The 27,511-nt window shown below is 45.8% G+C and overlaps 1 protein-coding gene across 1 annotated transcript; it reads right to left on the bottom strand.

Moving 5' to 3' along the window:
• Positions 1-21: 21 nt before the first annotated feature.
• DSTYK (dual serine/threonine and tyrosine protein kinase) lies at positions 22-27,456 on the bottom strand. The gene is made up of 13 exons (XM_065854588.2): positions 27,102-27,456; positions 19,397-19,782; positions 13,373-14,036; positions 11,162-11,436; positions 10,719-10,802; positions 8,411-8,587; positions 8,004-8,133; positions 7,122-7,278; positions 6,342-6,474; positions 6,063-6,176; positions 5,455-5,569; positions 4,498-4,632; positions 22-3,527 (listed from the first exon to the last, which is right to left on the bottom strand). Exons 1-13 carry the CDS (start codon positions 27,328-27,330, stop codon positions 3,340-3,342), a joined length of 2,787 nt encoding a protein of 928 aa, XP_065710660.1. The 5' UTR covers positions 27,331-27,456; the 3' UTR covers positions 22-3,339.
• Between the last annotated feature and the right edge of the window lie 55 nt (positions 27,457-27,511).

Here is a 27,511-nt window from a genome sequence, read left to right as displayed (position 1 = left end):
AGCGACAAAAGCACCGAGAGCGACCGGTCACAGCAGCTTTATTGAGCGGCGCCCGGTAGGCGAAGGCTGAACTCACAGTCGCGTCTTTTACAACACACGGAGCGCAGGGGAGGGGGGTTAGTACCGCGCGGTCAGATACAAAAAAACAACAGCAACAGGAATAATCCGTAATAATAAAACACAAGGGTTGAGCTCGGGCGTCCCGGTTATTGCACTTTCTCGTACGCGCTCGGGAAACTTGTGACATCTTTTTGGTCCAATACCCCCGGCCTAGCCCCGCTGCCCCGGCCGAGCATGCGAAGCCGCTCTCCGAACATTTAGTGCTATTTTATTATTACTTTTTTTAAGCCTCGAGGGCTGTTTGAAGCAGATAAAGGGCCGCTTTTTTACTGAAAAGGGCAATTGTGCTTTAGAGAAATATATATATATATAAAATTTAAAAAAAAGAGTGACTTGTGTAAGTTATTTAAGCCAAGCTTAGTGGGTTCAGGGCAAGCAGGGGCTGCTCTCCCGCTCCCTAAATAGACCACGGCTGCTTTCCAGTCACCAAACAAGGCGTTTAGTGTAAGTTTAATCCTCAGACTTAAGCCCAGGATCTGATCCAGAGGCGCAGTGAGTGTCCTGAAGCCTCCAGCCCATTCCTTGTCCCATATGGTGCGAGTGGGTTTTCTCCCAGCTCATCCTAGTAAGGGGAACGGGAAGGAAAGGTTTAAAACTGGGCTGGGGATTGTGGAGTGCAGAGCAAGTTCTAACACCTAGACCAGAACCTCATGGTGCCAAACCTACACCTTTCTAAACAAAGCTTTTATTCCCCAAATCATTTTAGGCCTGATCTCCCCTTTAGGCCTCCAGGAAGGGAGAGGTTCAGTCCTCCCTGTTCTGGGATTTATCTTGGTTTAAGTGGCAATGATCACAAGACTTGGTTTGCATCCATATACAACAGAAGCCAGTTCACCACCTGGTTACAATGCACAGGTTATAACATAACATTAAAACACACTGTAACAAACATCTTCAGTAGATTGAGGCAATAAATGTCTGGGAGAAGAACAGACTGACTGCACCAGGCTCAGGGGTGTTTGAGTTTGGTCCCGCTTGCATTTTACACTCTGTGGAATCTTTTAATAAAGCAATTATTCACCTCGTTTTCCTTGCTCTAATGGGGGGGTGAGGAGCATTAGGTTTAAAGATAAACAGGGTGTGTGAAATCTCTCAAAACAAGTTCAGTCTGGCAGACTTTATACCCAACGGGAAAGAAAAGAATGCGGAGAAGTAGCTGTACTGAGGTTGGGAAAACCTGCAGATCTACAATGCCAAAACATGCAAAAAGACAAACCAAAGGGAAACGAGACATCAAGGTAGCTACAAATAACAATAAAAATAAAGCATCAGCTAAGTGTCTGGAGATGGCTACACAGGAAAAGCCATACAAGACATTTCTGGAATTGCATATACAGAGATTTCGATTTTATTCATACATGTATTATTTACACAAGCTACCTCTAGTAATTGCCAGAGACTGGCCTCGACTTTCCTAGTTTTAAATAAGGTTACGAACCACCACGCAGAGCAGAACAGGTTAATACTGTTAGTGTCACTGGTGGAGTGTGTGCACCAAGGCAGCGAAACGCTTCCCCATTCTTATTCGGGACAAGGTTGTGTTTTTCTGCACATATGGTTCTTGGCTGCTGCACTTTGAGCTGGCGGGGCTGTGTCTGCAGAGAACCCTCCTGTTCCTGCCATCACAGACCAGAAACGCCCACGCTTGCAGGTAAGTAAAAAAGTCTTTATATATATATTATATATAATATATATATAAAAAGCGCATTAATTCTGTTTATTGCACAAAGAAAGGAAGATTTAAGCTAAACTAATACTGCAGGGTTATGTATCCCTTTCCTTTGTTCAAGCTGTTTAACAGGCAGACTAGCGGTTGTCATTTTGCTGTGTACGAGCCAATAAATTCCACACACCTGCACTGCTCGGGGTGCAGCACGGCAGCTCTCAGGGAACCACCAGCGCTGCGTGACCATCTCCTGCAGCTGGAGGAACAGTAAACCCAGGGAGAACTTGCCAACTCATGTAGTAAACAAGGTGCATTTTCTGTCTCAGCCTCCACCCACAGGTAATGTTAGAACAAGATCTAGTAACTTCGCCCCTGAAATGCAAAAGGGGCAAGGGTTTTATTTCCAGAAGCGCCCGCACCTTCCTTGAAGGAATCCCCTCCCCTCCCATTTTTGAGACTTTTCAACACAGCCAGATTAGAGAATTCAGAGTGAACGATCAGATGAACGGACGCAGCCACAACACAGCTACTGAAGAACAAATGACCTGTTTTCCCTCGAGTTGCTCTCACCAAGCACGTGACTTTAAAAAAAGCTGAAGAAACCTTCTTTTTAAAAAACCCATCTGTCACAGTTCGCACAAGTTAAAACTGTCATTGCCTTTACAACTAATCCAACCCCCAAATTTAATTAAAAATGAATTGGCATTTTCCCCATGGACAGTCATTAGTTGTAATGACTTTGGTTTGGTTTTACAATGTGTCACCTCTGAGAAGTCTTCCATTTTACCAGAAGACCATAAAAGAAAGGTCGGGTTTCTTCAGACGTTCAACTATCATGAAGCAAAATGACTAGAAAAAAGAGCTCGTTTACAGAAGAGGTGAAGGGTACACAAGAGATAAATAGCTTATAACTTGGGGTGTTTGCACTGCAGTGGAACAGTGGATAAACCCCTTTAGGTAAAACATGGAAGCTTTGCTCCTGTCAATGTAAACATGTGGAGTGTCGCAAGAAGCTCAGCCAGATGCTCTCAGCTTCTAAACACTTTCCAGCCTAGAGCCTCTGCTTTCTCTCCAGCCACACTGGAATTGGTGCCAATCGAGAAGCGATTGGGATAGTGACGTGTGGACCAAAGGCCACCTCCGGCCATCAGTTAATGGGAAGAGTTTTTACTTTACTGAGTAAAGACTGTTGGGATCGACTCCTAGCAACACAGACACTACCTGGAACACGCAAGATGCTTTTCTTGGATGGGTGTTTGGGTGGGATTGGCAAAAATCCCCTTTTAGTTTAAGGGTGGGGATTTTTCTATCCTATTTGCACAACTCCGTAATAAAAGCTGCAGCGGGGTAACTAGCATCAGTGGGGTGTACCGGGGGAGATTTCTCTGGCCGCTATTCAAGGTGGAACATCCCCGAGGTCTCACCTCTGTGAGCAATCTTCTGGTGGCTATTACCTGTCCCACTCACGTTAGCCACAAAGAGCTACATGTGAAGAAGCCATCTGCAGAGTTCGGGGTTCCGAATTCTCCCACAATTAAAAATCCTTCCGTGCTTCAAGTTGAGTCATCCAAGCCTTTGTTGGGGTGCTCAGAGCTTGACTTGCAGAGCCTGTCCATGATCCCCTGCAGCATCGGTTGGACAATCCCCAAGAGAGGACGCTGGGAGGAGTCCCCATCCCAACAGGCTTCCATCAGCTGCCAGCATTCCTCATCAAACACCGGGAGACGCTCTGGGCGAACGCCTGGGAAACGGAGAAGGATGTGGTTACCATCAGCGGACCTCAAAAACTTTGAGGTGCGTTATTTTGGAGCAGGCTGAAGTGACCAGAGTGGAATGTCTGGGGCCTAATGCTCTTGATAAAGGTTTACATGTCACCATCTATGGGAGCGTTGCTGGAGTCACTCAGGAGATCGAGCACGCTCCCAACACCTTTGGTTTCACTAGAGCCTCCTCTTTGCAACTATTTGGGAGCAAAATGAAGATCCTCACCTATAAGAAAAAAGGCACCCCCGCACCCACTCATAACGGTGCCTTTGGGAACAAGTTTGACACGAGAACAAGCAGCGAGTGCAGCTTTCTGACCAAAGACTCGCTCAGCTGAGTTAATCTATTTCACATGAGAAGGGGAGAGATTAAATGGGAAGGAACTAGAGACACAAAGCATTCTGATACCATAGGAATAAACCACCACTAAACACAGCACTACACTAAACCTACACAGGTTTAAGAGTATTTTAGGTGGAAAACTACCAGTGTGTTTTACTCAACATCCAGAGCGGCAGCAGCAGCTTCCCCAGCACTTTGCTTATGAAGCACTTGAATGTACTGATCCCCACGGCCTCCAGAAATGGCAGGGGATTAAACATTCCTTAGGAGATCATGCCCGGCTGGTTCTGCGATCTGCTTTACATCACAAGTGTTGGACTATTTTGCATGGTTTAGCTCCAGCACAGCTCCTGCGGCACCACGGCAAGGAGTTGGTTAACTTCAAGCTTTATTTCTTTATTCCCTACTAATTTTAGTTAGGTTTTCAGCAGAACATGTCAAGTTTAACTAGGTAAGTGTTACTCTTTAAACCATCACTGAAGCAATACAACTTGTATTTTTACCTTTCAGTTCCAATAGGATAAAAAAGGGTTTCCTAATCTCCCCTCAAATTTTACTCAAGCGTAAGGTAGCAACCAACAGAGTTCAACATAAGCCATTTATACCTCTCCTAACATTGTTCCACAGGTGATCTTTGCTTGCACATCTCTCAAAAGCCTCTGGTAACTTCACGTGTCCCGAACAAATGTACCAAAAGAGAATGCCAAATGCGTAAACATCCACCGAGTTGTCGTACTTCCCTGTGACAAAACACACACTTGGTCAGCGGGGCAAACAGCACCTTCATGGCTGGAATCCGAGCAGTCTGAGGATTTATTTCTGTGTTCCGCTTCCTCAAATTAAAACCAGAACTTCGTTGCCAGAAGGCAAGATTTGTGTGAAGCTTAGTAACACATCACCAAAGGTGAAGGGATAAGAGGTTGATTCCCAGAGGATTTACACACTTCACCTGTACCAGCATTTCCCAAGCTGAGGCTCAGGGACGCTGCAGTTCAGGTGCATTTCAGACTTAACCACCAACATTTTGTTGCATAATAGTTGATAAATTAAGCACAAATAGGGTTGCTGCAATTTGATTTCATCTCAGATGGACCAAAAGGATTCTGGTAAATGTGTTACAGACTTTCAAGTGCTACTGGAAGATGCTCACTCAGGAAAAACACCCACCAGAGTGCACACCACAGTGAGTTTGAACACATGCCACATATAAGTACCACTTGAAAAACACCTTACTTGCTATCTAAACAAAAAAATGGGATCCTTTCTGAAATATTTGCCTATGAAAGCTAAATATTTTCAGCTTCGTAACTAATAATTTAACCTTCCAATTGCAAGAGTGTTAATCACTTCAAAGCTTATGAATCCTCTTTCAATTAACCAAAGATTTAAGACTGAGACTCAAAATATAGAAAAAATACACACTCTGCATTCTAAGCAGGCAGTCTTCTGAATTCTTTTAATGATTTTTCCCCTCATAAGTGAGCTGAGACATTAATTCAGAGTCATGGCCTTCAAAATGGAAGGCAGAGCGAGACAGCAGCGGATTGAACGGACAAACATACCTGTGAAGAGCTCAGGAGCCATATGAATAGGTGTGCCCACAATACTGCCCGACATCATGGCCTCCGGTTTGCAGAACCCCAAGTCAGTGATTTTGGCTCGATTCCTTTTGTCAAGCTGTTAGGAGAATTCACACACGGGCAGCTGATAACCACACTTCTCTGTTTTCGTATCGTGTTTGAATATTGAATATTAAGGTTTCAAAACCTGTTTATGTTTGAAGAGTCAGGCACTTGTTCTTAAGTAAACTTCTCCGATTACTTGGCTGCTGGTGGACATTTACCCAGTTAAGCTCAGTAACAAGACGTGCCTTCTCTTGTCTCCTACGTAGAGGGTGTGGTTGGGGTTTGAGAGAAGTGGGAACTGGAAACGCGACTTGTAGCTCAAGCTCTCAACCTTCCAGAGAAGTGACTACAGCTCCCTGTCCCCTGGCCTTTCTGCCTGAAAATGACTTAGGGAAACCTCACTGCAAGGCTCCTTGTGGCTAAAACCACAAGTTAAAAGGTTCTGAATGAAGAAAGCTGTTATTTCACTTATATTATGCTTTTCCCTCTCACTAAAAAAGCCTCATAAAACTTCAGGATTAGCCAGATACAAAAGTTTTCCTTACCAAGACATTTTTAAGTTTGATATCCCGGTGCACAAGTCCTTGGCTGTGAAGATAACGGATTCCTTCAACTACATCCAAGGCAATCTGTAATCGTGTTTCTAATTCTAGCCCAGCCTGAAGAATAAACACACAGAGATTTAATTCCTACAAGTGGGAAGTTCCTTTTACAGCACTGAAAACAAAGCATTTCTGGCTTTGTTTTACATATTAATTGATGTCTATGTATCGATTGTTTTCATGTATACAAAAATGTATGTATTGCACATGGATTATTGTTACCTTTAGTCCGGTATAGAGATCTCTGTGCAACCGTTCCATGATCAGTAAGACTGCAATGCTGGAGCCTCCTCCGTATCCATAATCTATCACAGAACCATGGAGATGTACGAGCCGCTCGTGTGTCTGCAGAGACCTAAAGGAAGTCCAGCACAGAGAGCTGGTCACTTGTATCCTTCTCCCCAGGCCAGGCCCCACTTTATAAAGGAAAAAAGCTCAACAGCTGCAGCTTTACAACAGTAAGATGCACCTGCACCTTGTGCCGCACAGTAAAAATTCACAGCAACCCATGGTTGTGGGGCTGATAACCATATAGAGCTGTCTGATCCAGTTAAACTCAAGAAAGCATATTAAAGGTTATAGTACTAAAGAAATACTGTGTTATTTCAGCTGTCTGTACTACGGCACCTGCCTGCAGCTGTTTACTGAAAACCAGCTGTTTTCTGCAGGGCAGACCCATCACTTCCTTCTGTGAAGTCAGGCAGGACAAAGATTAGGAAAGGAGGGATGATCCGACACCAGAAATCAGGGGAGAACAACTGTGTGCTATCACACTCTAATTCTAATTTACTCTGCAAAATAGCAAGTGTCTGAACAGCACAGACACCAGAGAATCAGATTAAAAGAGGAAGGAGCATGTCTGCCCATCATTCTGTGCCTTGTTGTGATTTTGCAGTGGCATTGGCAAGCTGAACTACAGCAAGCAAGGTTCTGCCTATAGCATTTGCAGTAGCAAAGTTAAGGAGATCCACAAGGAACGAGAGAAGTGCTTACAATACACACCTCATATAGTGAAACTCAAGTGCCAGGTCATTCCAGTGCTTCTCGTCCGGAGGAACAACGGATTTCAGCGCACAGGGGAAATGCCCTCCCCAGCTGTCACACAGATAGACCACACCGTACTGTCCTCGGCCCAGCTCACGGCCCAGCTTTGGTTTGCCTGTAAGGCACGACATCCATTTAGTCAGACGTTAAAACACGTTTATTGCTTCCCGTACGCTATCAGGCTGGCAGCCCAGAGCTTCTCACAGGCCGAGGTTCTCAGTATGTGTCAGATGGAGGCTCACTGAGTGAAAAGCAAAACACCCCTCCTACTTCTTCACACCCACAGAATCACAGAACCCCAGAATGTCAGGGGTTGAAGGGACCTGGAAAGCTCATCCAGTGCAATCCCCCCATGGAGCAGGAACACCCAGCTGAGGTTCCACAGGAAGGTGTCCAGGCGGGTTTGAATGTCTGCAGAGAAGGAGACTCCACAACCTCCCTGGGCAGCCTGGGCCAGGCTCTGCCACCCTCACCAGGAACAAGTTTCCTCTCCTCTTTCAGTGGAATCTCCTGTGTTCCAGTCTGTACCCATTACCCCTTGTCCTATCACTGGTTGTCACCGAGAAGAGCCTGGCTCCACCCTCCTGACACTCCCCCTTTCCATATTGATCCCCAGGAATGAGTCCCCCCTCAGTCTCCTCTTCTCCAGCTCCAGAGCCCCAGCTCCCTCAGCCTTTCCTCCCACGGGAGATGCTCCACTCCCTTCAGCATCTTGGTGGCTGCGCTGGACTCTCTCCAGCAGTTCCCTGTCCTTCTGGAACTGAGGGGCCATAACTGGACACTAAATCCACTTCAGAAGGAGGGAGCAGAAGATAACAGAACATCCAGCACAGCACTCACCGTGTAACAGCACATCCTGGAGGGACCTGCTCTCCAGCGAGAGTCGTGCCAGGCGAGGAGCGTGATCCTTCCGCACCTTCAGCCACAAGTCTTCCGTTTTCTCCAGCCTGCCAGAATGGCCATCTTCTAACTACGAGAGATATCAGAGACACTGTAATCACGCCTGCTGTGAAGCCCTGGAGTCATGAGGGTTCTTGCACAACTGAGGAGAGATCCTACTTTAAGCACGCCTGGTTTAAAAATGGGACCTTGTATCAGGGCACTCAATCAGCTTTGCCACCTCTGCCTACAGAATGGCAGTATTAACTGCACGACCTGCTCATTTAGCTATCTCTGCAATTAAAAATCCTGTCTCCACAAGCGCCTGTGTACAAAACAAGTCTTCCCTGACAGCTCCACACACTTGCCTGTCGCAGAGAAGCTGCAAAAGCCTCATGGGAACTGTTGAGCCTGGTCCGGAACTGGCTGCAAATGCTCTTGGCCAACTTGGATGCGCTGAGGCTCTCAATGGCATCCTGAGCGACTTTCCTCTTCCAGTCACTGGTGATGGCAGGTGGGCTGACCCACGTAATCCTCTGGATGATCTAGGAAAACAGGAAATAGGATTAAGGCACTAACACAAAAAAAAAGAGCAAAGGATCAGTCAATTTACTGAGGCTGCTTGGAATAACGCACCACCATCTGCACGTAGAATTCAGCTCAATAATTACCTATAGCAACTACGAACAATTTAGAGGTATCCATCACAATATTGTGCACACACACTAAGAGGTTTGATTTTTCTGACTGTCTGCTGAGTTCATTCCTGCAAGCCAAGCATCCTTTCGCATCTGACCAAGAACACACGTGGTGAGACAGTCAGTGCGTGGAAAACCTCACGGTTGTGGCACCCGTCAAGACCTGCGTCAGTACCATGGTTTATTGTCCCCCTGCAGTAAACGGTGACTCAGTTGGTCAATTTTAGTCACCTGCTCTGTCTGCCCCTCCTTGCAAATACACCCCTCTCACTTATGGGACATGCAAAATGTATCGGTAACCGTGGCTGCCATAGCAATAAATCTAAACCTGGGCCTCTTCTGCATGCCGCTGCTACCGTTACCAGCTCTGGGGCAAAGAGTGTCTGAAAAAACATTCAGCTAAATTCAGAAAAGTGCAGTTACTTCGAAGAACTTAGCTGAAGTGTTAATTGAAAGAGAAGCACTAAAAATAAATGATTGCTGGAGAAGATGCTGATTATTTGCTACATTTCTACCCTTCCCAGGTGGTGAACTTGTCCACCTTTCCTCTACTGGCTGACAACACCCATCAAGATACTCAAGAACATGGTGATCCACCCAGAAAAAAGGAAGATCATCAGAGAACAGACAGAACACCTTTGTGCATTGGAGAAGTTGTCAGTAAGTGGCTGCCCACAGCAATCTTTCCCACTGCAACTGTTTTACCTCTGGCCCAGAATTCACTGATAACCCAGAAGCAGCAACTGGAAATTCATGCCCATTTTCATGCAGAGATGAAGCTGAGATAATTCATGAAGATAACATTTTGTTGAAGTTTGGCACTCAAAATATTGAGCGGCAGAGTAGGGATTGTACTAGCCAAACCAATTCTCAATTTTTATATTCGTAGCTACACAAGATGCCTATCACGTTCAATACCGATTGACTCACAACTCAGAACATAAAGCAAATTTATCAACACCACTCTTGTTAAATTCACTAAAAGAGAGCTGGTCTTGTTTAAAACAAAACCAGGACAGTCAGGAAAACCTCCTGTCGAGAGCTGTGTCGGTCCCCTGGCCAGGGCTGTTCCTGAGCAAGCTGCAGAAACTAGAGCTGGAACAGAGTGAGTGCCCCTGCACGAGCAGATCTTAAGACAGCTTTGAATTCTGCATCAAAGTTCACAGAGAACAGGCTGCTCAGCTCATAGCCTGAAAGAACAGACTCAGGAAGGGGGATGTTCCTAAACCGGCGAGAGCTACAGCGCAATAGCTTTTTCCAGGCGGACATGCTGTCAAGGTACGGAAATCCCAAGTGTGGGTATGAACCACTTTAATTGCTCGGTCATTAAGACGCCTTGCTCCACCCTTTATTAGAAGCCACAGAAATCCATCTGCTGCACGCCCAGTTTGGATCCCTCTCCCAGGCTGGAGGAATCAGAAGGTTTGTTACCACTCAGTCTGCACTTATTTGGGAAAAAACTCGTATTTCTCTCACTCATCCATATTGAATCTCAATGGGGAGAGGGCAGTAAAGGTCAAATCAGGAACTTCAGAAAAACAAATGCTTTAACAGAGACAGAAATTTCAAACAAAGACCTGAGGAAGTCTGGTCTGCACTGAAGGGAGAGGAGTCAATTGACCTGAATCAATATACATCGCAAAACAAACAAGCAAAAAACCCTATAAGAAACTCCCAAATAACCAACCAGCCACCCAAAACATGAACAGCAAGAGCTTGAAAGTGTTGACCATCATTCCTTTGCTGTTTCCGTACAGAAAGAAAGCACTAAAGAGGTATTTGCTTTAAATTAAGTATTAGCATCCCCAGAAATAAACTATACACACAGCCTTAGAGCTGAGCGGGCAAGCAACAGCTTTCCAACATGTGTCCAAAGTCAAAATTGAGAGGGCAGCTGAGAGTATTCACCTTATTCTTCGCTCAGAAAATATTTGGCTGTACAGCGACACACGCTAGAAATAAATAACGTCACCCGTACCTGTTTGATCTGTTCCCACAGCATCCTGGTTACCGTTGAGCCAGAGTGGAAGGTGACTTCAACATGATAAGCTGCGTTTAGTATCTGGAAAGCAGGGGAAAGATGGAAAGATGAGAACTTTGCAAGCTATAGTCACTATCAAATTGAGCAGACCTTGAAAATGAAAAATAAGGACACTATATGGGATATTCCCTAATTTGGTTATATTTATTGTATTAAGGACATGGGTGTTTCTAGGCTGTGATTTGGTTATTTTGCACAGATTTAGGGAAAATAAGTACTGTGTCTTTAAGTGACTGTTGCTCACTTCTAGCACCTCCCTCAAAGGCACCAGAGCTGCATTCCCCTAATTTCACTGAGCATCTCAGTCTCCTCCCACCTTGCTGGATCAGGATAAAGGCAATTATGAAGAATATTCTAGACAGCCATTGAAGTCGCCATACCTGTTTGAGATAATTGCTTGTGATGTGGACAGAAACATCCTTTGACTTCTCCAAGCTCCTTGCAGGATGTACTGAAACCTCCCAAGACTCCTCCAGGCTCTTCAGACACCTCTCCAGCGTCCCCACAAAGCTCTCGCGCAGATAGTCCACCGAACTAATTAACTTGTTGGCAACCGCTTGGTTTAATCGAGAAATAATCAGTTCCTGAATTTGCTTGATGCAACACTTGATGTCTTTGGAACTAACGGGTTCCCCGTTCTCAGGAATGATGATATCTGCACCAAAGAATAAAAAGAACAAAGGCATCTTTTGTACTCAATATATCACTCTTGTGGCAATGGCCACTGAGAGCTGCTTAGAGCGTTTTGCAAAGGAGCTGCAGCTCCTGCTCCAAACGCTCTTTTGCTCCTTCAGAGATTCATTACTTTAAATGCAGATGTTCTACTGTGAAGCCAACGGTGTTTCTAAGCCATACAAAGCAAGCCACGAATAACAGCAGAACCCACCCACACTGACTGTCGCAATTTTTGCACATCCAGTGCTACAGCACCCATTTTACAGAGGTCTAAAACCAGCCCTACAGACCTTGAGTAGTGCGGTATTCTGCAATAGAAAGTACAAAAGCATTAGAGTAGCTCCAGGAACGCGCAGCTGGTACTCCAGGTTGCAGAAAAGCCAAAATATCACATCTTAGCACTTGGTACTTTTAAACAAACCCTGAGCAATCGCTGCTCACGGGCTGTAACCACTCTGAGTAGCACCGTGTTACCACCAGGAGCTGAAGACCTTGGCTCTGGATTTTGGCCAGCAAGAGCCCAGCCTAATTAGAACAGATCCAGCCATCGGCAGATGGCATTAGCTCCTCAAAATAACCCCTTCCTTCTCGTAGGATATTACCTCAAATGCTGATACTCAAGATGCTGCACTCTAAGTGATATTTGTTGCATGAATAAATATATACACATATTGACTGTGCGTGTTTTATCCAAATGTACTCAGGATCCTGAACTTGGGCACTACAGTTTTCCAGCTCCGTGTAGCGTGGGACAGACAGAATACAGGAATTATTACCTGTCCTGATAAAGGAGCAATAGCAGCCCTCAACAGGGATAATTCACACCACTCACTATACTGTTAGCACATTTTGTTGTTTTTTTTGCAGCATGCAAATAGGTTATGTTGCAATTAAGTTTTTTGAGGACTACATTTTATACAGGGACTACAAAGCAAGCATTTCAAGACATAGGAAAACTCCATTCTCCACCTGCAGAAATAAAAAGATCCAGATCCTAACCTGCAGGATTAAACATGATCTATCATTTCTCCTCTTCATCCCAGGGGATAACATGCCAGTTTGAAATTGGGAGGAATCAGTCATGTGAAACAAAATTATACACAAGAGAGGCCAAAACTCTGTCTTAGAAGACCACTGAATTCACAAAAAATTATTTCTTTTAAACCAGTTATTTCTGATTTCATTTTAAATAGAAATATCTTTCCCCATCAGCCCAGTGAGCTGCATTTCCTTAGGAGAGAAATAATTGTTATGGCAAAGAGAAAAGAGCTGTGGAGCAACCTACAAATCTTCACTTGGATGTTTCCGACAGATGCCGTATGTGTGTTCCTGGAAGTTCCGGTACTGGAAGACGCAGCAAGAATTCCCACATTTCCCCAAAACACACACCAAACGCCAAGTGTCAGCTTCAGAAGCACAATATGTTGTGTTGAAACCTTACCTACCCAGAGGGGTTTCACTTTAGGAGGCTCTGTACCCAAGTCTTACGAAAACCTCTCTCAGACAAAGAAATCAAGCAGAAAGTACAACTCAAGCCTTCAGCGCTAAAACTCCACCAGCTTCTTTTCTTAGGACAGGTTTATTCCCAAGTCTCAACATGTCCACTGAGGCAAAGTTGAAAGAGTTTATTTTCTCCTTTGGCAGAACAGGGAATTAAAGCAGAGAAGTAAATTACCCTAACCCAGAACTACACAGCAAGCTCTAAGGGGGGGAAAAAAGGCTGATTTAGAAGAAATATGTTCAGGCCAGTGCTTTTTACCCAGGAGATACTACAGAAAAATGTTTTGTCTATTGCTTCTGAATTTTCTTGCAAAGTCCCTTGTCTACCTTGCCATTCAACCAGCAAATATTCCTCCATCACTCCCCTTCAAAACCCTTAACCGCTTCATTCCCATGACTCTCCCGTCACTCATTACCTTTGAATTCCATATTAGCAGCATCCTCCAAAAGCTCCTCTTTCATATTGCCAAGAGTCTCTATGATCATGTCCTTCATCTCCTCCTGTTTGCGGTTGGCGATGTTCATCAGCGACTCGTAGAGCTCATTCTCCTTCTTGCGGGTGTACTCCAGCCTCTTGGGCGTGATTTGCAGGTCCCGCTGCATGTCGAAGGCCTGGTTGATGAAGATGTTCAGGCAGCGGCAGTGCACCTCGTTTAAACTCGTCGCCGCTTCCACGAGATGCTTCTGAAGCACCTGCCTGGAAAAAGTGCTTAAGAGACGCAGCTTCTCCGGCTGCTCCACCAACACGCTCTGGGCATCGGCGTCGGGAGCGGGAGCTCCGCAGCTGCAGTGGTTGGTGCTCAGATACTCCAAGTCCATCAGCTGGCAGTAAAGGGAGGACTTTTCGTTCTCAGTTTTTTTGGGGGAGATCAGCTCAACCCCCAGCTCTGGCACTTTGAAGAAGAAAATAGGCAAAGAGAATTTCTCTTTGATCTCGCGCAGTTCATTCTCGTCGGAAGAAGAAAGTTCATCCTCGCTGATGGCAAAGATGACAACAGGCAAGACTTGGTTCACGTACTCCCCCAAGGTGGCTTCGGCAGACTGGAACCCGCGACACGGCGCTACCACGATGTCCACTTCCTAGCAAGCGAGGAAATAGAGAAAAACACACCAGGTTGGTACAGATCCTTTTAAAAACCGATACGTGTAAAAACACACTGTCATTCATTCACAAAGTGCAAAACCAGAAACATTCAAACCCTTTGGAAGGGTTTGGAGTCTCACGCACAGCATCACGCTTTAATACGCAGCCCAGGTTGGTGATCCAGGAATGGATTAGTGCCCAACTCCAAAACTTGGATTTTGCACTGAGTGCCTCAGCTTTAATCCAGTTCAGAATAAAACTTCAAGCAAGTTTCGCAGCTAAGTCCTATTGCGGAGTAGCTGTTATTCTTTAGCTTACAGCTGCCCCATTTTGCAGCCAGCTCGCCCAGTAAACACCCCCTCAGCTCCCAGTGATGTTGACCAGATCCGCAGCTCTTCAAGGAGATATCGCGCTGTCCACTCTCAGTGTAGCGAGTGCCACACCAGCCATACTGCCCAAAGGCAGCACAATAACCCATTCCAAAGAGCTCACAGCCAAAGGACAGATGAGGAGGAACAGATGGTAGTATTAATAACAAGCTTAGTTATGGCTTTCTTCAAAGCCAGCCAAAGTCTAAGATTTTATTTACTTGTTTCTTACTGCACAGTTTCTCTGCTTTGCTCATGCGCTCCTGCTGATACCACTTCTTACCAACCCTATTAAAAACGGCCAGTTCTGAAACCTGCTTCCCTCCCTTCCAAGGAAGGAGACAAGATTCCCCTTGGGATATGCAAGAACAGTGTTCAAATCGCTGATATTCCTCTACTGAAACAAGGAAAGAAAACCTCACAGGCTTTGAACTGAAGAGAGAATTTAAGCACCATCCTCCTGACTTGTAATGGGGGATGATCACAGAATCCCAGAATGTCAGGGGTTGGAAGGGACCTGGAAAGCTCATCCAGTGCAATCCCCCCATGGGGCAGGAACACCCAGCTGAGGTTCCACAGGAAGGTGTCCAGGCGGGTTTGAATGTCTGCAGAGAAGGAGACTCCACAACCTCCCTGGGCAGCCTGGGCCAGGCTCTGCCACCCTCACCAGGAAGAAGTTGCTTCTTATATTTAAGTGGAACCTCCTGTGTTCCAGTTTGTACCCATTGCCCCTTGTCCTGTCACTGGTTGTCACCCAGAAGAGCCTGGCTCCATCCTCCTGACACTCCCCCTTCCCATATTGATCCCCATGAATGAGTCCCCCCTCAGTCTCCTCTTCTCCAGCTCCAGAGCCCCAGCTCCCTCAGCCTTTCCTCACACAGGAGATGCTCCACTCCCTTCAGCATCTTCGTGGCTCTCTTTTGATTAAGATGATTAAGAACTCTTCAATCATTTTGCTCCACCAGAAAAATGAGAAAGACTTGACCAGGTCTCCCAACTGCTCTTAGAGCTATAAGAGAGTCAGTCCTGCCCTGGGACTCCTGGGCGCTCAAATGGGAGCTGTTGGATGAAGTTGAGCAGGGTGAGATGTGTGGTGCTGGGGTGCTGAGCAGGGTGGGATGTGCAGTGATGGGATGTGCAGTGATGGGATGTTGAGCAGGATGGAATGTGCAGTGATGGGATGTACGGTGCTGGGATGCTGAGCAGGATGGGATGTGCGGTGATGGGATGTACAGTGCTGGGATGCGGAGCAGGATGGGATGTGCGGTGATGGGATGCTGAGCAGGATGGGATGTGCGGTGATGGGATGCTGAGCAGGATGGGATGTGCGGTGATGGGATGTACAGTGCTGGGATGCTGAGCAGGATGGGATGTGCGGTGATGGGATGTACAGTGCTGGGATGCTGAGCAGGATGGGATGTGCAGTGATGGGATGTAGGTGCTGGGACGCTGAGCAGGATGGGATGTGCGGTGATGGGCTGTTCCCCAGGCCGGGTGACTCACGCCAGCGACTGCAAACAAAGGAGGAAGCCAGCGCTGTCTCTAGGAGACAGAGAGAAAACCAACACAGACAACTCAGCACAGCCCCAGCAACTGGTCCTTCTTTTTCCATAGAGGCCTCTCAGGCTTTTCCAGAGAGCATTAGCAACATTTCTTCCCATTTTATTTTTATTAATGTCCTACAGAAGTTTAAACACTGTCTATGCAGCTTCATATTATTAGAGATCAAGTCTTTCTGTATGGGGAATACCTATGACTCACACTGGATTCCTGACATTTTTAAGCTGTTTCTCCCAAGGTCACACCGCTACAAACACACTCGAACGCTCCTGACAGAGCTGTAAGCATGAAATTGCTGACAAGCAACTTCATTCACATTTCCTTTAACTTTTTAAAATATCAAAGCCTCCCACTTCGCAATCTGAACATCAGGTACATGAAGTGGCAGAGTTACAGCCCTTCCATTTAAAATACGATGCTGTCAACAGCGATAAAAAACTGTCAGTGTAAAGAGAACACCGTGCAGGCACACTGTGTGCACATCTGTGCATTCAGACGTGAATCCCGTACCTCCGAACAAAACTAAAATCCAGGATCAAACAGGCCTTGACTTACAGTAAGACGAGTTGCATGAAGCACAAAGCAAGACAAGGCATGAGAAAGGAAGCGTCTGGCCCTGCGAACCTCCTCCCACTCCGCTGTACCATCCAGATGAAAACTAATACTTCAGAGAAAGCCATTTTGGCTTCCAGGCACAACTGATAAGATTGAGGGACAGAGCCAACAGTTTCCTCCCACTATAAATCTAAGAATGTGTCTGCTTAGGTGGATTATTCCCCACGACCTGCATTCCTGTGGGCAGTGACCCCAAGGAATAGAGCAGCTCGGCCAAAGTATTTTCCTTCCCTGATGTTTTACATTTAAAAATAACTAAGTTCACATACCTATACAAGGGAGTGTTCTCACAGCAGCCGGCCCATGCAAATGAAATGTTTGCCTCCTTCCTCCTCACCCCCCTTTTCTGTAAAGCCATTTTGGATTAAGTCATCCTTCAGTAACACAGAAAAGCCAGCACGGTCCCACGCCCTGGATATCAGGCTATAGGAAAGAAAAACACCAGGGTGCTCCATTGGCAGTTCAATACTAAAAAGCAGTATATTCTACACTTGTATTGAATTTATGTCCAAGTAAAAAAACAAGTAGTTTAGTTAATATTTGGATACTGTTAACTTTGAAATAATTTAGTCTTTCCTTACTGGAGTAATGGCTAATGAGTTTGGATTTAGCAAACAAGTATCTGCACCAAGAAGCGTGATTCAGCATTAAGTGGCTGCACAAAGCAGCAGCGTGTAATTCAGATGCCCAGGCCAGCCTACGCAATTAAATCTCTCGGTAAGAGATGCTTAAGCGTGAAAAGGTGCATGGTTTTTATTTCCCCAGGTCCTGAAGTCGCTGACAGCTCCTCTGTCTGAATATCTGGAATATAAGGTTATAGTGAAACACAGTATTGCTTCTAAGCGCTCGGCTGTTGGGAGAGAAACAGATGAAAACTGAGGGATTCTGGATAACAGATGGGGTAAAATTCAGATTGATTTCCCTTCCCCTCTGCCCAAAAAGTGCTGAGCTCCATCAAATCACTTGATTCCTGGGCAAATTTTCAAATCCTTAAGCTCTGTATTGAATACCACGCTATCATCAAGCACACAAGTGTTATTAGACCACTAGTTTTGTTTCACAAGTTCAAAAAAAGCAGAAGCTCCTCCGGAGTACTTCTGCAGACGTGCAGCTTTGGATAGCATCCAAAACCCCTCATCCATTACCGCCCCAGCTGTGTATTCCACCAGATACAGGAGCGGCAGCTACAACTACCACATATTGAACAAAAACCCTCGGTTGTCTCAGTGTATGCCGAGTAGAGCTGAAGAACGTACATTAGCTAGGAAGGTGGAAAAGCCCACATGTCAGACTCCTGTAACCTAACAGTCACTTATCCCCAGCCTAATTACCTGCTAAAATATAATATGTTTTCCTAACAGCCTTAAAAAATTAGTTTTCCTTCCTTTAGCTCCTTGAATTCATGTAAGGAACCCTTTGATTCCAGCTGAAGCTTGCTGTGATTCACCCTCCCTCTCCTCCTACTGGAAGAGCTTTTTATTTCCCCAACCCTTTTCAAATTAATCTGAGGAGCTGTTTTCATGGAAATGTCCTAAATATCACCCAAGCCAGACAGAGAAATCTTTGTCACTCACATGAGAGATCTGAAAGGGGGTTGTAAACTGCAGCGCATCTAAACTCGCCCATCTGAAAACGTAACCAAGTCAAATAAATGTAAAGCAAAATGCTCTTTTATGCAAAGCAAGGCGTGATTTTACAAGCAGAAGATCCAGAGCAGGCGTTTATTTTGGGAAGCAGCGGCTGCCTCACGTACACTCTGCAGACACATGGTATGTCTGTCCGTTCAGTGGATGCTGGAAGCCACACGCGCATTCCAAGAAGGCATCAATTTGTCTGATCTCGTTAGGACAGGCTTCAATTTAGTTACAGACCGGTTTCTAGAACATATTTCAAACCCATGAAGATAGATTTGGCTTCATTTTCTGCCTATTTCCAATCGTCTCTCAATTCATATGTCCAAAAAATAAATTACTTTGCTATTTTATCGTTCAACTATGAAGTTCATACACTTACTCATGTGACAACGGATCATATTCTTTGCACTTAAGCAATTTATATTTAAGAACTAATTATCTATTCCAGATATTCGACTGCCAAACGCAATGCTCCAGAAGTTTTTTACTGCAATAACAAAGGCTCGATGTAAGATATGACATGCAACGAAAGCTTAAGGAAGCTGTAAAAAGCTACGAAAGACAACCCTTATCTTTAACGATATTTGCTAAACACCAAGCTGCAACACTTTAAGGACTGGAATGTGTTTTATGGACAAGTAAAAGGCAAATCACAAAGGAAGATACTAACAGTGTCAGAAACAGCCTTGAGAACAGACTCCCACCTCCTTGTTCCTAACACCTGGTATTTCCATTGACACCACGGCAATGTCAAAAGCTGCCCTCACAAATTAAATCAGGTAATTTTATCAGATGGTGGAATGAAGATTTGCTTTCCTGACAACAAGCTCTTCAGGATAAAAAGTACATATCCTTGTACAACAGCTTCTAGGTACAATTATACAGCAAAGCTAACCTTGAATAACCTTGAAACGGGAGTAAAATTGTAGAAGACACTTGGACTTACACCTGAGTAAGCTTGGCTACCAAGACAGATGGAAACATTATAAAGGAATGATGATGCTGAAACAAAAGCACACAAGCCTTGACAATGATGTCCAATCAAAACCCTAACACCAGATTTCCAGCTTCTCCTTAATTTAAAAAATACCTTGTGCTTGAGAGTTTACACCATGAGCTTTTTAGGGCCTGTAAGTGTTACACCTTCGCTACAACAACGCTACACAGACATCAAGTTACCTTTAGTAGTGAGTACGGCAGCATGACCTCCAGCTCCGCTATCCGGTGAGCAGGATCTTCGGTATCCCCGTGAATTTCTAAGTCCTCCTCGGGTATCGTGTCCCAGTGCCCTCGGTGCGCTGCCATCATATGGACCAGTTCATACTGCTCGGGCAGCGCCAGGCTAATCCGCGTTTGCGTCCCGTGCGTGAAACGGATCCGGCGCCTCTTACAATTCTCCTCGTTGCTGATTTTGGTGGTGGGGAGCAGCTTCTCACCCAGCAGAAGGTTGAGAAACTGGCATTTGGCATTACAGTTCTGGCCAAGGATGAGAAGGCAAGGGTGCCAGCTCACAGTCCGCTGGAGATGCTCTTCCTCGTGGCGAGGGAAGGAAATAAGATTCTGCCCTAAAATAAAGGACAAACTGCATTAGAACAGCTTGGCCGAGTGATAAGTCTTGGATGTCTACGGCAGCTGAACGCAGCCCACACAGTCCACCAAGAAACCCACACAGCACCAAGAATTTGCTTATGGACCCTGAAACCAGTGGCAGCAATTCAGAGTTTCTACCACACCGACACAGAGGGCCGCTGGAGGTTGATTCCCATCAAGCCTTTAAGATGTTCTCCCCATGTACGACTGTTCTCCCCATCTATTTCGCTAGGAAGTGTTTACACAGAGCTCTCTTCAGCAGGTTAGGGGAAGACTAATAGTAAGACCTAAAAGTCAGGAGGAAACAGTTGTCAAGGTTGAAACCACCAAAGGGCTAATTTTGCCTTGGATGGAACAGCTCCGGAGTTCACTGAGTCCCAATGGGTCATTAACTCTTCCCAAGTTTTGATGGCTTAGGCGTACAGAACGTTCCTGTCACATACCAGAAATAAATCCAATCGACTATGAATCGGTGACAGTTCCACCCACGCACTTAAAAATCTCAAATACTATGCATCTATCAAATCCCAAGAGTATCGCTGCACAAGCTTGTTGACCAAAGTTTAGGATCATTGACTTAAAGCAGCAAACCTCCCCTCCTAGCCCCAAGGAAAGGCATTCTTGCAAAATTGCTTCTCTACATGAAGTGAATGACAAGATCAAGTTTGCTGACACGTGGCAGCAGAACTAAATAACCTCTGCCAGTAATTCCCTGATGGAAATACAATCACAGCATCTAAAGAGACTGAACTGTCATACTTTCAGCAGCCCAGGTAGAGAAAAGCCCAAGGGAAGACACTTCTTCCTGGAAGACAGAAGGTTCCCAGCGAGGCCTGAAAGACCATAAGAAATGGTTTCACTCCTTTGATCGCACTAACAGGGCGCATCTTTCCAACCTATGTCATCGAACTGAAAAGGCACAGTTTGCCAGATATTTTTATTCATTTTACCAATATTTAAGCTGCCAAAAGAAATGGCTCTTTATCTGTATCTTCTGCAGAGTAGCCAGGACTCCCTGGCATCGCTCTCTCTAAAGCATTGGTTGTGCCATCCCACTACCAGGCCCTTGGAATTCTTAGTCCATGATGCTGCAACTCCTCCCATTTGTCCTACTACATCAACTCAGCCTTAGTACTGAATTTAGCCGCTGTATTATTTTACAAGCCCTAAATACAGCTTTTCCCACGCTCAGTCATCTAAGCTGGTGTCTAAGCAGCTTTGCATTACCTTATGCAGAGCAATAGAGTAATTCTGGTAGTACCAAAAAGAAATTAGATAATAATGGATACAAACAAATTCCCCATCTGCTGCTCTTGAGCACAAGCCCTGCAAGTACAAACCAGCGGGTGTTCCAGCACTGCGGTCCCAGATCCAAGGGCAGATGGCACCCGAGAATAAAACAGCAAATGGAGGCACCAGTCCCCAAAACAACTGCCAAATGGGAAAGCTGGAAACCAGTATGATTACCCTGATATCGGGCAAACTGACAAGAATACGGTTTAAAGATAGACTCAAATACAAGACAGCAGAGCAGGATTTTGTAGGGGAAGGTCCTGTTTCACCAGGGCTATTAAAATTCTTTTAATGAGTCACGTTCTGGCATCCCAAATTGTTTCGGCATCTCAAACCCCAAAGAAAACAAGATGCTCTCATATACCGAGATATTCCTCAGCACAAGTAACTATAACATACAACAGCTGTTCTAATCCCCATCCGTTTAGCATTCCATTCCTCTAAGTGAAATCATTCAAATCAGGAGCAATACCAGGCGTAGCTGGTTGTGTCTTAGACCCAGTTTAAGGTTTCTTTAACACCTTGCCTAAGATTTAGCTTTCCTTCAAGTCTCAAGTCTGGCAATAGGACTGCTTGATGAATTCTCTCCATCAGAGGAGTCTTTCCATCCCACACAACGCCAAGGGAAAACCCTTTCCCCACTCAGCAAACCCCACACAGGACACTGATCCCCAGAAACAGGCAGTTTGGGAAAAGTTAAGCAAGAAATCACTTCTTGAAGTTGCAACTCTTCGTGACTGTTCCTTAAACGAGCCTTTCAAGATCCACCACCAGAGCAGAGCGGCCACATCAAGTGACTGAAGGGCAGAACCTTGGCCCCCACAAATAGCACATTTAAGCCTTCATCTGCAAGATAAAGAATTTCTTTGATCTGTTTACATCTATTGAAGCTCCAACTGGAACTCTCTTCAGCTACGGAGCATGAAAAAAGCAATTCAGAAGGCACAGTATGGCTGTGAAACCTTCTCTGCACAGGCTTTCAAAAAAGAAAAGAGACAGATCGCACCCTCTGGATTCACGAGTACACACAAATGGTTGAAATACAGCAGCTTAGCCGAAATTACTGAAAGCACTGAATGGATACATAAATACGTCTTTAAAGCACCCTTCATCTTTTTCATGCTCACAACCTCCCTGTGATCAGCATTTATTCACCAAGTTTACTACAAGCTGCAGCAGTAACAAATCCATTACATTTCACTTGATGTCACACTGCGATACACCAAGTATACGGAGAACAAACATGGAACCAGTACTAAAAATCAAGATTCAGCCGTATCACAATGAACCCAGTGCCCCATCAAGGGGCAGGGGTTTCAAACCTACGTGTATCTATCACTGGTAGATCTTAGAGTGGGTCTTGTGGTCTCAAAAACCCGCAGCGAGTTGCACGGCGACAGAGCAATTGCTCTTATTCCGCATTGCGAAACGCATATCACTACTTCAGAATAAGACGCAGGGTAAAAACACTCACCCAGTATTTAATAGGTGATGCTACTAATCTGAACATGAAGCAAGAGGAATGTGACCTCCTGCTGTACCTAACAAAAAGTAGATTTTGAACATGTTTCCTGAGGAGATGCGGCAATATTCCCACGTCTGTGTGAGCAGCTCCTGTTTGTGGCAGGACCTTGGCCAAAGATTTTAGCTGGTGCTATATACTGTATCCATATACTGTGTTATTTGGAGACATGTGACAAACACATCAAAAAAAAAGGCTGCAGGGGGATCCTTAACCGCGTGCATTTTATTAAGCTCATGCTGATGAAAGGAAGCCTTTCCAAGAACAAGGACATCTCTCACTGAGACTCAGCTCAAAATTCCGTCAAACACTTGGCAGAAGAATCTAAACTTGAATTTATGGAATCTGTAGATGCCCTAAGGGTTTACTCACGCCCTTTCCAAGGAAGGCCAACTGCACTGCCGGTCTCACTTGTCTTTCTATTCCGTTTTCAATAATGCATGTGGACAATTGCGCCTAAATAAAGCCAGACCCTCATACTTATCGCAAATACTGATACCTTGCATAGAAAATTCCTGTGGTGGTGGCGATAACTTCCAGCAGGCTTTGAACACTACGAGATTTAGGATTAGCATAGGTGTATAAACCAAGTTTTAGCGCCACCCCAGCATGGTGCTGTTAAATCCAGGAGAACACACGGACGGATCAACTCACCAATGCAAGCGGTTCTACAGGAGCAGACGTCAGAACGTCAGCAGCCCCCAAACCGAGCTTTGTCTTCTGCTCCACTTGAAGCTTCTTCGCAAGTGCCTCCTCCTGTCTATTTGAGGAGTTATTTCCACCTCTCCTCACGTTATCTAATCTTAAAAACTATCATCTTGTGTTGACCAGCACAATAGGAGGCTGACGGCAACAGGGACAAAGCCGTCACATTTTAACCAGGATACAGACCCTCAGTCAACAGAGTATCGGGATGAAAACTCTTCCAAACCCTCTGGTTAACACATTCACCCCCTCCAAAATACATTTATGTCTGGAGTAGTTAGGCTACCAAGCCCAGCACACGCTCATTGAGATAACACCACAGGCACTGACCAGAGCTCTGGAGACGCTCTGGATATCGGTACAAGAGGCACAGCCCAGCGTACAGACGCTTCTGAAATACGGCAAAAGAAATATCACAAAGCTTAGGTTGCTACAGCAAAGAGTTCAAATTATTTCAAGCATAGCCTGAAGCAAAAAAACTACCATCTGAAGAGAAGCTGCTAAATTAATGTGTACTGTGATTAAGTTATAAAGGACGTACCCATCATTAACCAATTGACACGAGATAGATGCTTTCTGACCACCCGCAAAATGAGGGGATATTTTTCAAGTTTTAGATCCTTCTGCACGACAAGAGGGAGAAAGAAGATGAAGTGATACGTTGTTCAGAAGCAGAGTGCTTAGCTTATCTAACTAATAATTAATAGATGCATTGTAAGTGAGAAACTAAACTATAACCAACATCGTGAATTATTTCTTAGTATAGATATACTGTATGTTAAATCTTTCTAAAAATTGTAATTAATATGCAATAATTGTGTCAATATAAGCAACGCAAGAGCGTCCAGTCATTAAAGCATTTATGGAGGATGATCACCAGAGCTCCCCAGTGCTGATAAAATAAAGGATGCTGCTTAACAATATAATGGACTCTGCTGTTAAGTTTATTTCTTCATTTCAAATCAGGGTTTCTGGTTTGTTTTTTCTTAGTATCTTAACGTATTTTAGTAAAATCTACTACCGAGTCCCTAATAAAGATTTTCTTTTAACAGAAAGTCAGTGCAAAACACACTCGCTAGCAGCAGCAAGAATAAAAAGCTGTCAGACACGCAGGCTAAAGCTACAGGTAGCATTACAACAAATCCTTCTTAGAAGCCTGTACGTGACAAAGCAGACCTAGAGAACAAACCATATATTCCGCTTCAGAAACGCAGACAGTGCAAACAAGACTTTCTCCCTCCTCTCATAAACAGTAGCTGGAAGGCTACCCTTTGAATTGATTTTATTGTTCTTACTCTGAGGAGTAAGACCTTGTAGTAAGGCCAGAGAGGGAACATTTGGTCAGTGATAACTCCTTGATGGACAAATATTGCCTGTCGTCCTCCTAAGCAGCGGAGGGTGGGATGGAAAAGCAAGTATCCAGCCCTGACTGAGCCGGCTCACCAGAAAGGTCAGCGGCTGCTCAGCTTAGCAGATCCTTAGGCCTGGCTTTGCACACAGCAACCCAGGCTGTGCTTTAGTTGTGCGATTCAAAGGGCAGTTACCTCTCTGTGCAGTTACCTCTCTGTGCAGTTACCTCTCTGTGCAGTTACCTCTCTGTGCAGTTACCTCTCTGTGCAGTTACACTCATCTCACAGGTGTCTCAAAAGGAAAACCCTTCACATTTGTTTTGTTTCCGAAACATTTACTTTCACAGTTTGTTTTTCTGCTTCAGTTGTAGGCAGTGAGGATCCATTTTGCTTCCTAATTCTTTTGTGTTTCGCCAAATGTTCATGCCTGATGCAAAAAGCCTGCAGAACTGCTCGGTCAAAATTCCACTCACTTTGACAGCACTTGGAGGGCAGATTCCAGGAAAACGTGGTTCTGAAGTCAGTGAGAACTGTGCTCCTTAAACCCCCCGACACCTAAAGCAACCTCCCCATGTTAGTGGAAAACAGCTTTACCAGCCACTAAGTTTCACAGAGTACTGGACATGTACAATTCAACTAAAATGTTACAGAAACAGGAAGCTCTGTCCAAAGGCAGATTATTCAGGCACAAAGGTAAAATTATTTAAGAGCAGTAATGGTTATACAACCTCTGCAGTCTGAAATCCTGAACCGAGAGCCTACACTGTTATTACCGCTGGCGTGAACAAGTTCTAAAGCAGTCAGCCTTTCCTTGGAGCCCTGATACTTAAGGGCCAGTTGGCAACACATCCAGCAATAAAGTCAAACTGGGTCAAGGTAGATATTAAAAACAAAACAAAACAGAGATTTTAAGCACTCTCTATTAGAAACAGCAGGCAGGATTGTGGTGAAATCTGTATCCTGTGTCAGGAACATTTAATTAATGATGCATTCGCATCTACAGAGCCCAGCAAGTAGACTTTCTAAGACAGGATTGCTATTTGACTCGCAAGGTTTTACAAGAATTAACCGGACAGAACAGCATTGCCAGTGGAGCTGCCATTCCAGCAGCACTGAGACCTCAGAAAATGTGGGAAACCAACTAGTTCGCACTTCTTGGAAGTCACGGAAAGACATAAACAGAGACACCACATTTTTATGAAGCTATTTACCTCTATTCTGACAGTTTATGCGGAAAACTACTTTTATTTTTCTACATAGGCGGGCGGAAGAACTCAACAACACTTGAAATTTCAAATGGGAATTATAAGCATAAGACAAGCATGGACAAGTATTTTGGACAAGTAGCCAAAAGAGATGAGTCATGAGCCATTTGGAAATGAATAAAGAAGATCTTTATATACATTTAATGTCATGTTGAACTCTCCTCACAAGACAGTCTTATGGAAAGGGGCCGCTCTGCACATGGCGGGAGAGCTCGCATGGGCAGGGATGTTTGTCAACAGCGACAGAGGAGGATGAAGCTGATGATGAGGGAATTATCCCATCAGCTCCATGACAAACCCATCACAAACCACCTGCTCTGAGGGGCCGCATCTCCCTCACCCCCAAAAAGCAGTCTGGGTGTGGGGATGAGGAAGATGCGTCTACCTCTTCCACAGCCCCCATCACCCCATTTCACCCCACAGAGCCTCTCACACCCCTGTATCACAGAATCACACCAAATCCCAGAATGTCAGGGGTTGGAAGGGACCTGGAAAGCTCATCCAGTGCAATCCCCGCATGGAGCAGGAACACCCAGCTGAGCTTCCACAGGAAGGTGTCCAGGCGGGTTTGAATGTCTGCAGAGAAGGAGACTCCACAACCTCCCTGGGCAGCCTGGGCCAGGCTCTACCACCCTCACCAGGAACAAGTTGCTTCTCATATTTAAGTGGAACCTCCTGTGTTCCAGTTTGAACCCATTGCACCTTGTCCTGTCACTGGTTGTCACCCAGAAGAGCCTGGCTCCATCCTCCTGACACTCCCCCTTTATATATCTGTAAACATTAATAAAGTCCCCCCTCAGTTTCCTCTTCTCCAGCTCCAGAGCCCCAGCTCCCTCAGCCTTTCCTCACACGGGAGATGCTCCACTCCCTTCAGCATCTTGGTGGCTGCGCTGGACTCTCTGCAGCAGTTCCCTGTCCTTCTGGAACTGAGGGGCCACAACTGGACACAATATTCCAGGTGTGGTCTCCCCAGGGCAGAGCAGAGGGGCAGGAGAACCTCTCTGACCTATTGACCATCCCCTGCTAATCCACCCCCAGCCCATCTACCCCCCACCACAGCCTCCTCATCCCCACAACTCGCCTCCATTTCCCTCCCACACCCCAACCACAGGCCTCCCTGCCCGCCTCAGGCCCTGCTCGACCGCCGGCCCCTCTCTCACCGACGGGTGCGGAGCCATCCCGGGGGGCCCCGTCCCCAGCCCCGGCCGGGGGGCCCTCGCCGGCGAAGGGGTGTCCCTGGGAGTACTTGACGTCGCGGAAGAACTTCTTGGTGTCGCGGAGGTTGTGCTGCAACCGCGCCAGGTGCCGGTTGTAGTGGCCGAAGGAGCGGCAGAGCTCGCGGATCACCCCGCCGGGCCCCCGCCACGAAGGGGCCCCTTCGGCCTCCATGTCCTCCGGGTCCGTTCCGCTATCCCCTCCCCACGCCGGGGGACACTCGGCCCCTGCCAGGCTGCCGCTCCCCGGCCTCTCCGCCCCTCCCGGAGAGAACGGCGCGCCCCCGGCGGCCGGGATTTCCTCGGCTTCCCCCCCACCCCTCCCGCCTCCCCTACCCCCGCCGCCGCCTTCTTCC

Source organism: Patagioenas fasciata, chromosome 21, assembly GCF_037038585.1.
Source record: "Patagioenas fasciata isolate bPatFas1 chromosome 21, bPatFas1.hap1, whole genome shotgun sequence".
Taxonomy (NCBI): domain Eukaryota; kingdom Metazoa; phylum Chordata; class Aves; order Columbiformes; family Columbidae; genus Patagioenas; species Patagioenas fasciata.
Note: the sequence above shows the minus strand (reverse complement) of the source record. Positions and strands in the feature narration are given on the sequence as shown.

Bases quoted from the DNA above. Each gene is read 5' to 3' on its own strand.
- DSTYK (XM_065854588.2), bottom strand. From the start codon at position 27,330: ATGGAGGCCGAAGGGGCCCCTTCGTGGCGGGGGCCCGGCGGGGTGATC. The intron at 7,279-8,003 runs GTGAGTGCTGTG...CGTGCCTTACAG, and splicing joins CCAGGATGTGCTGTTACACG to GCAAACCAAAGCTGGGCCGT. The intron at 5,570-6,062 runs GTAAGGAAAACT...TTCTCCTAACAG, and splicing joins TCAAACTTAAAAATGTCTTG to CTTGACAAAAGGAATCGAGC.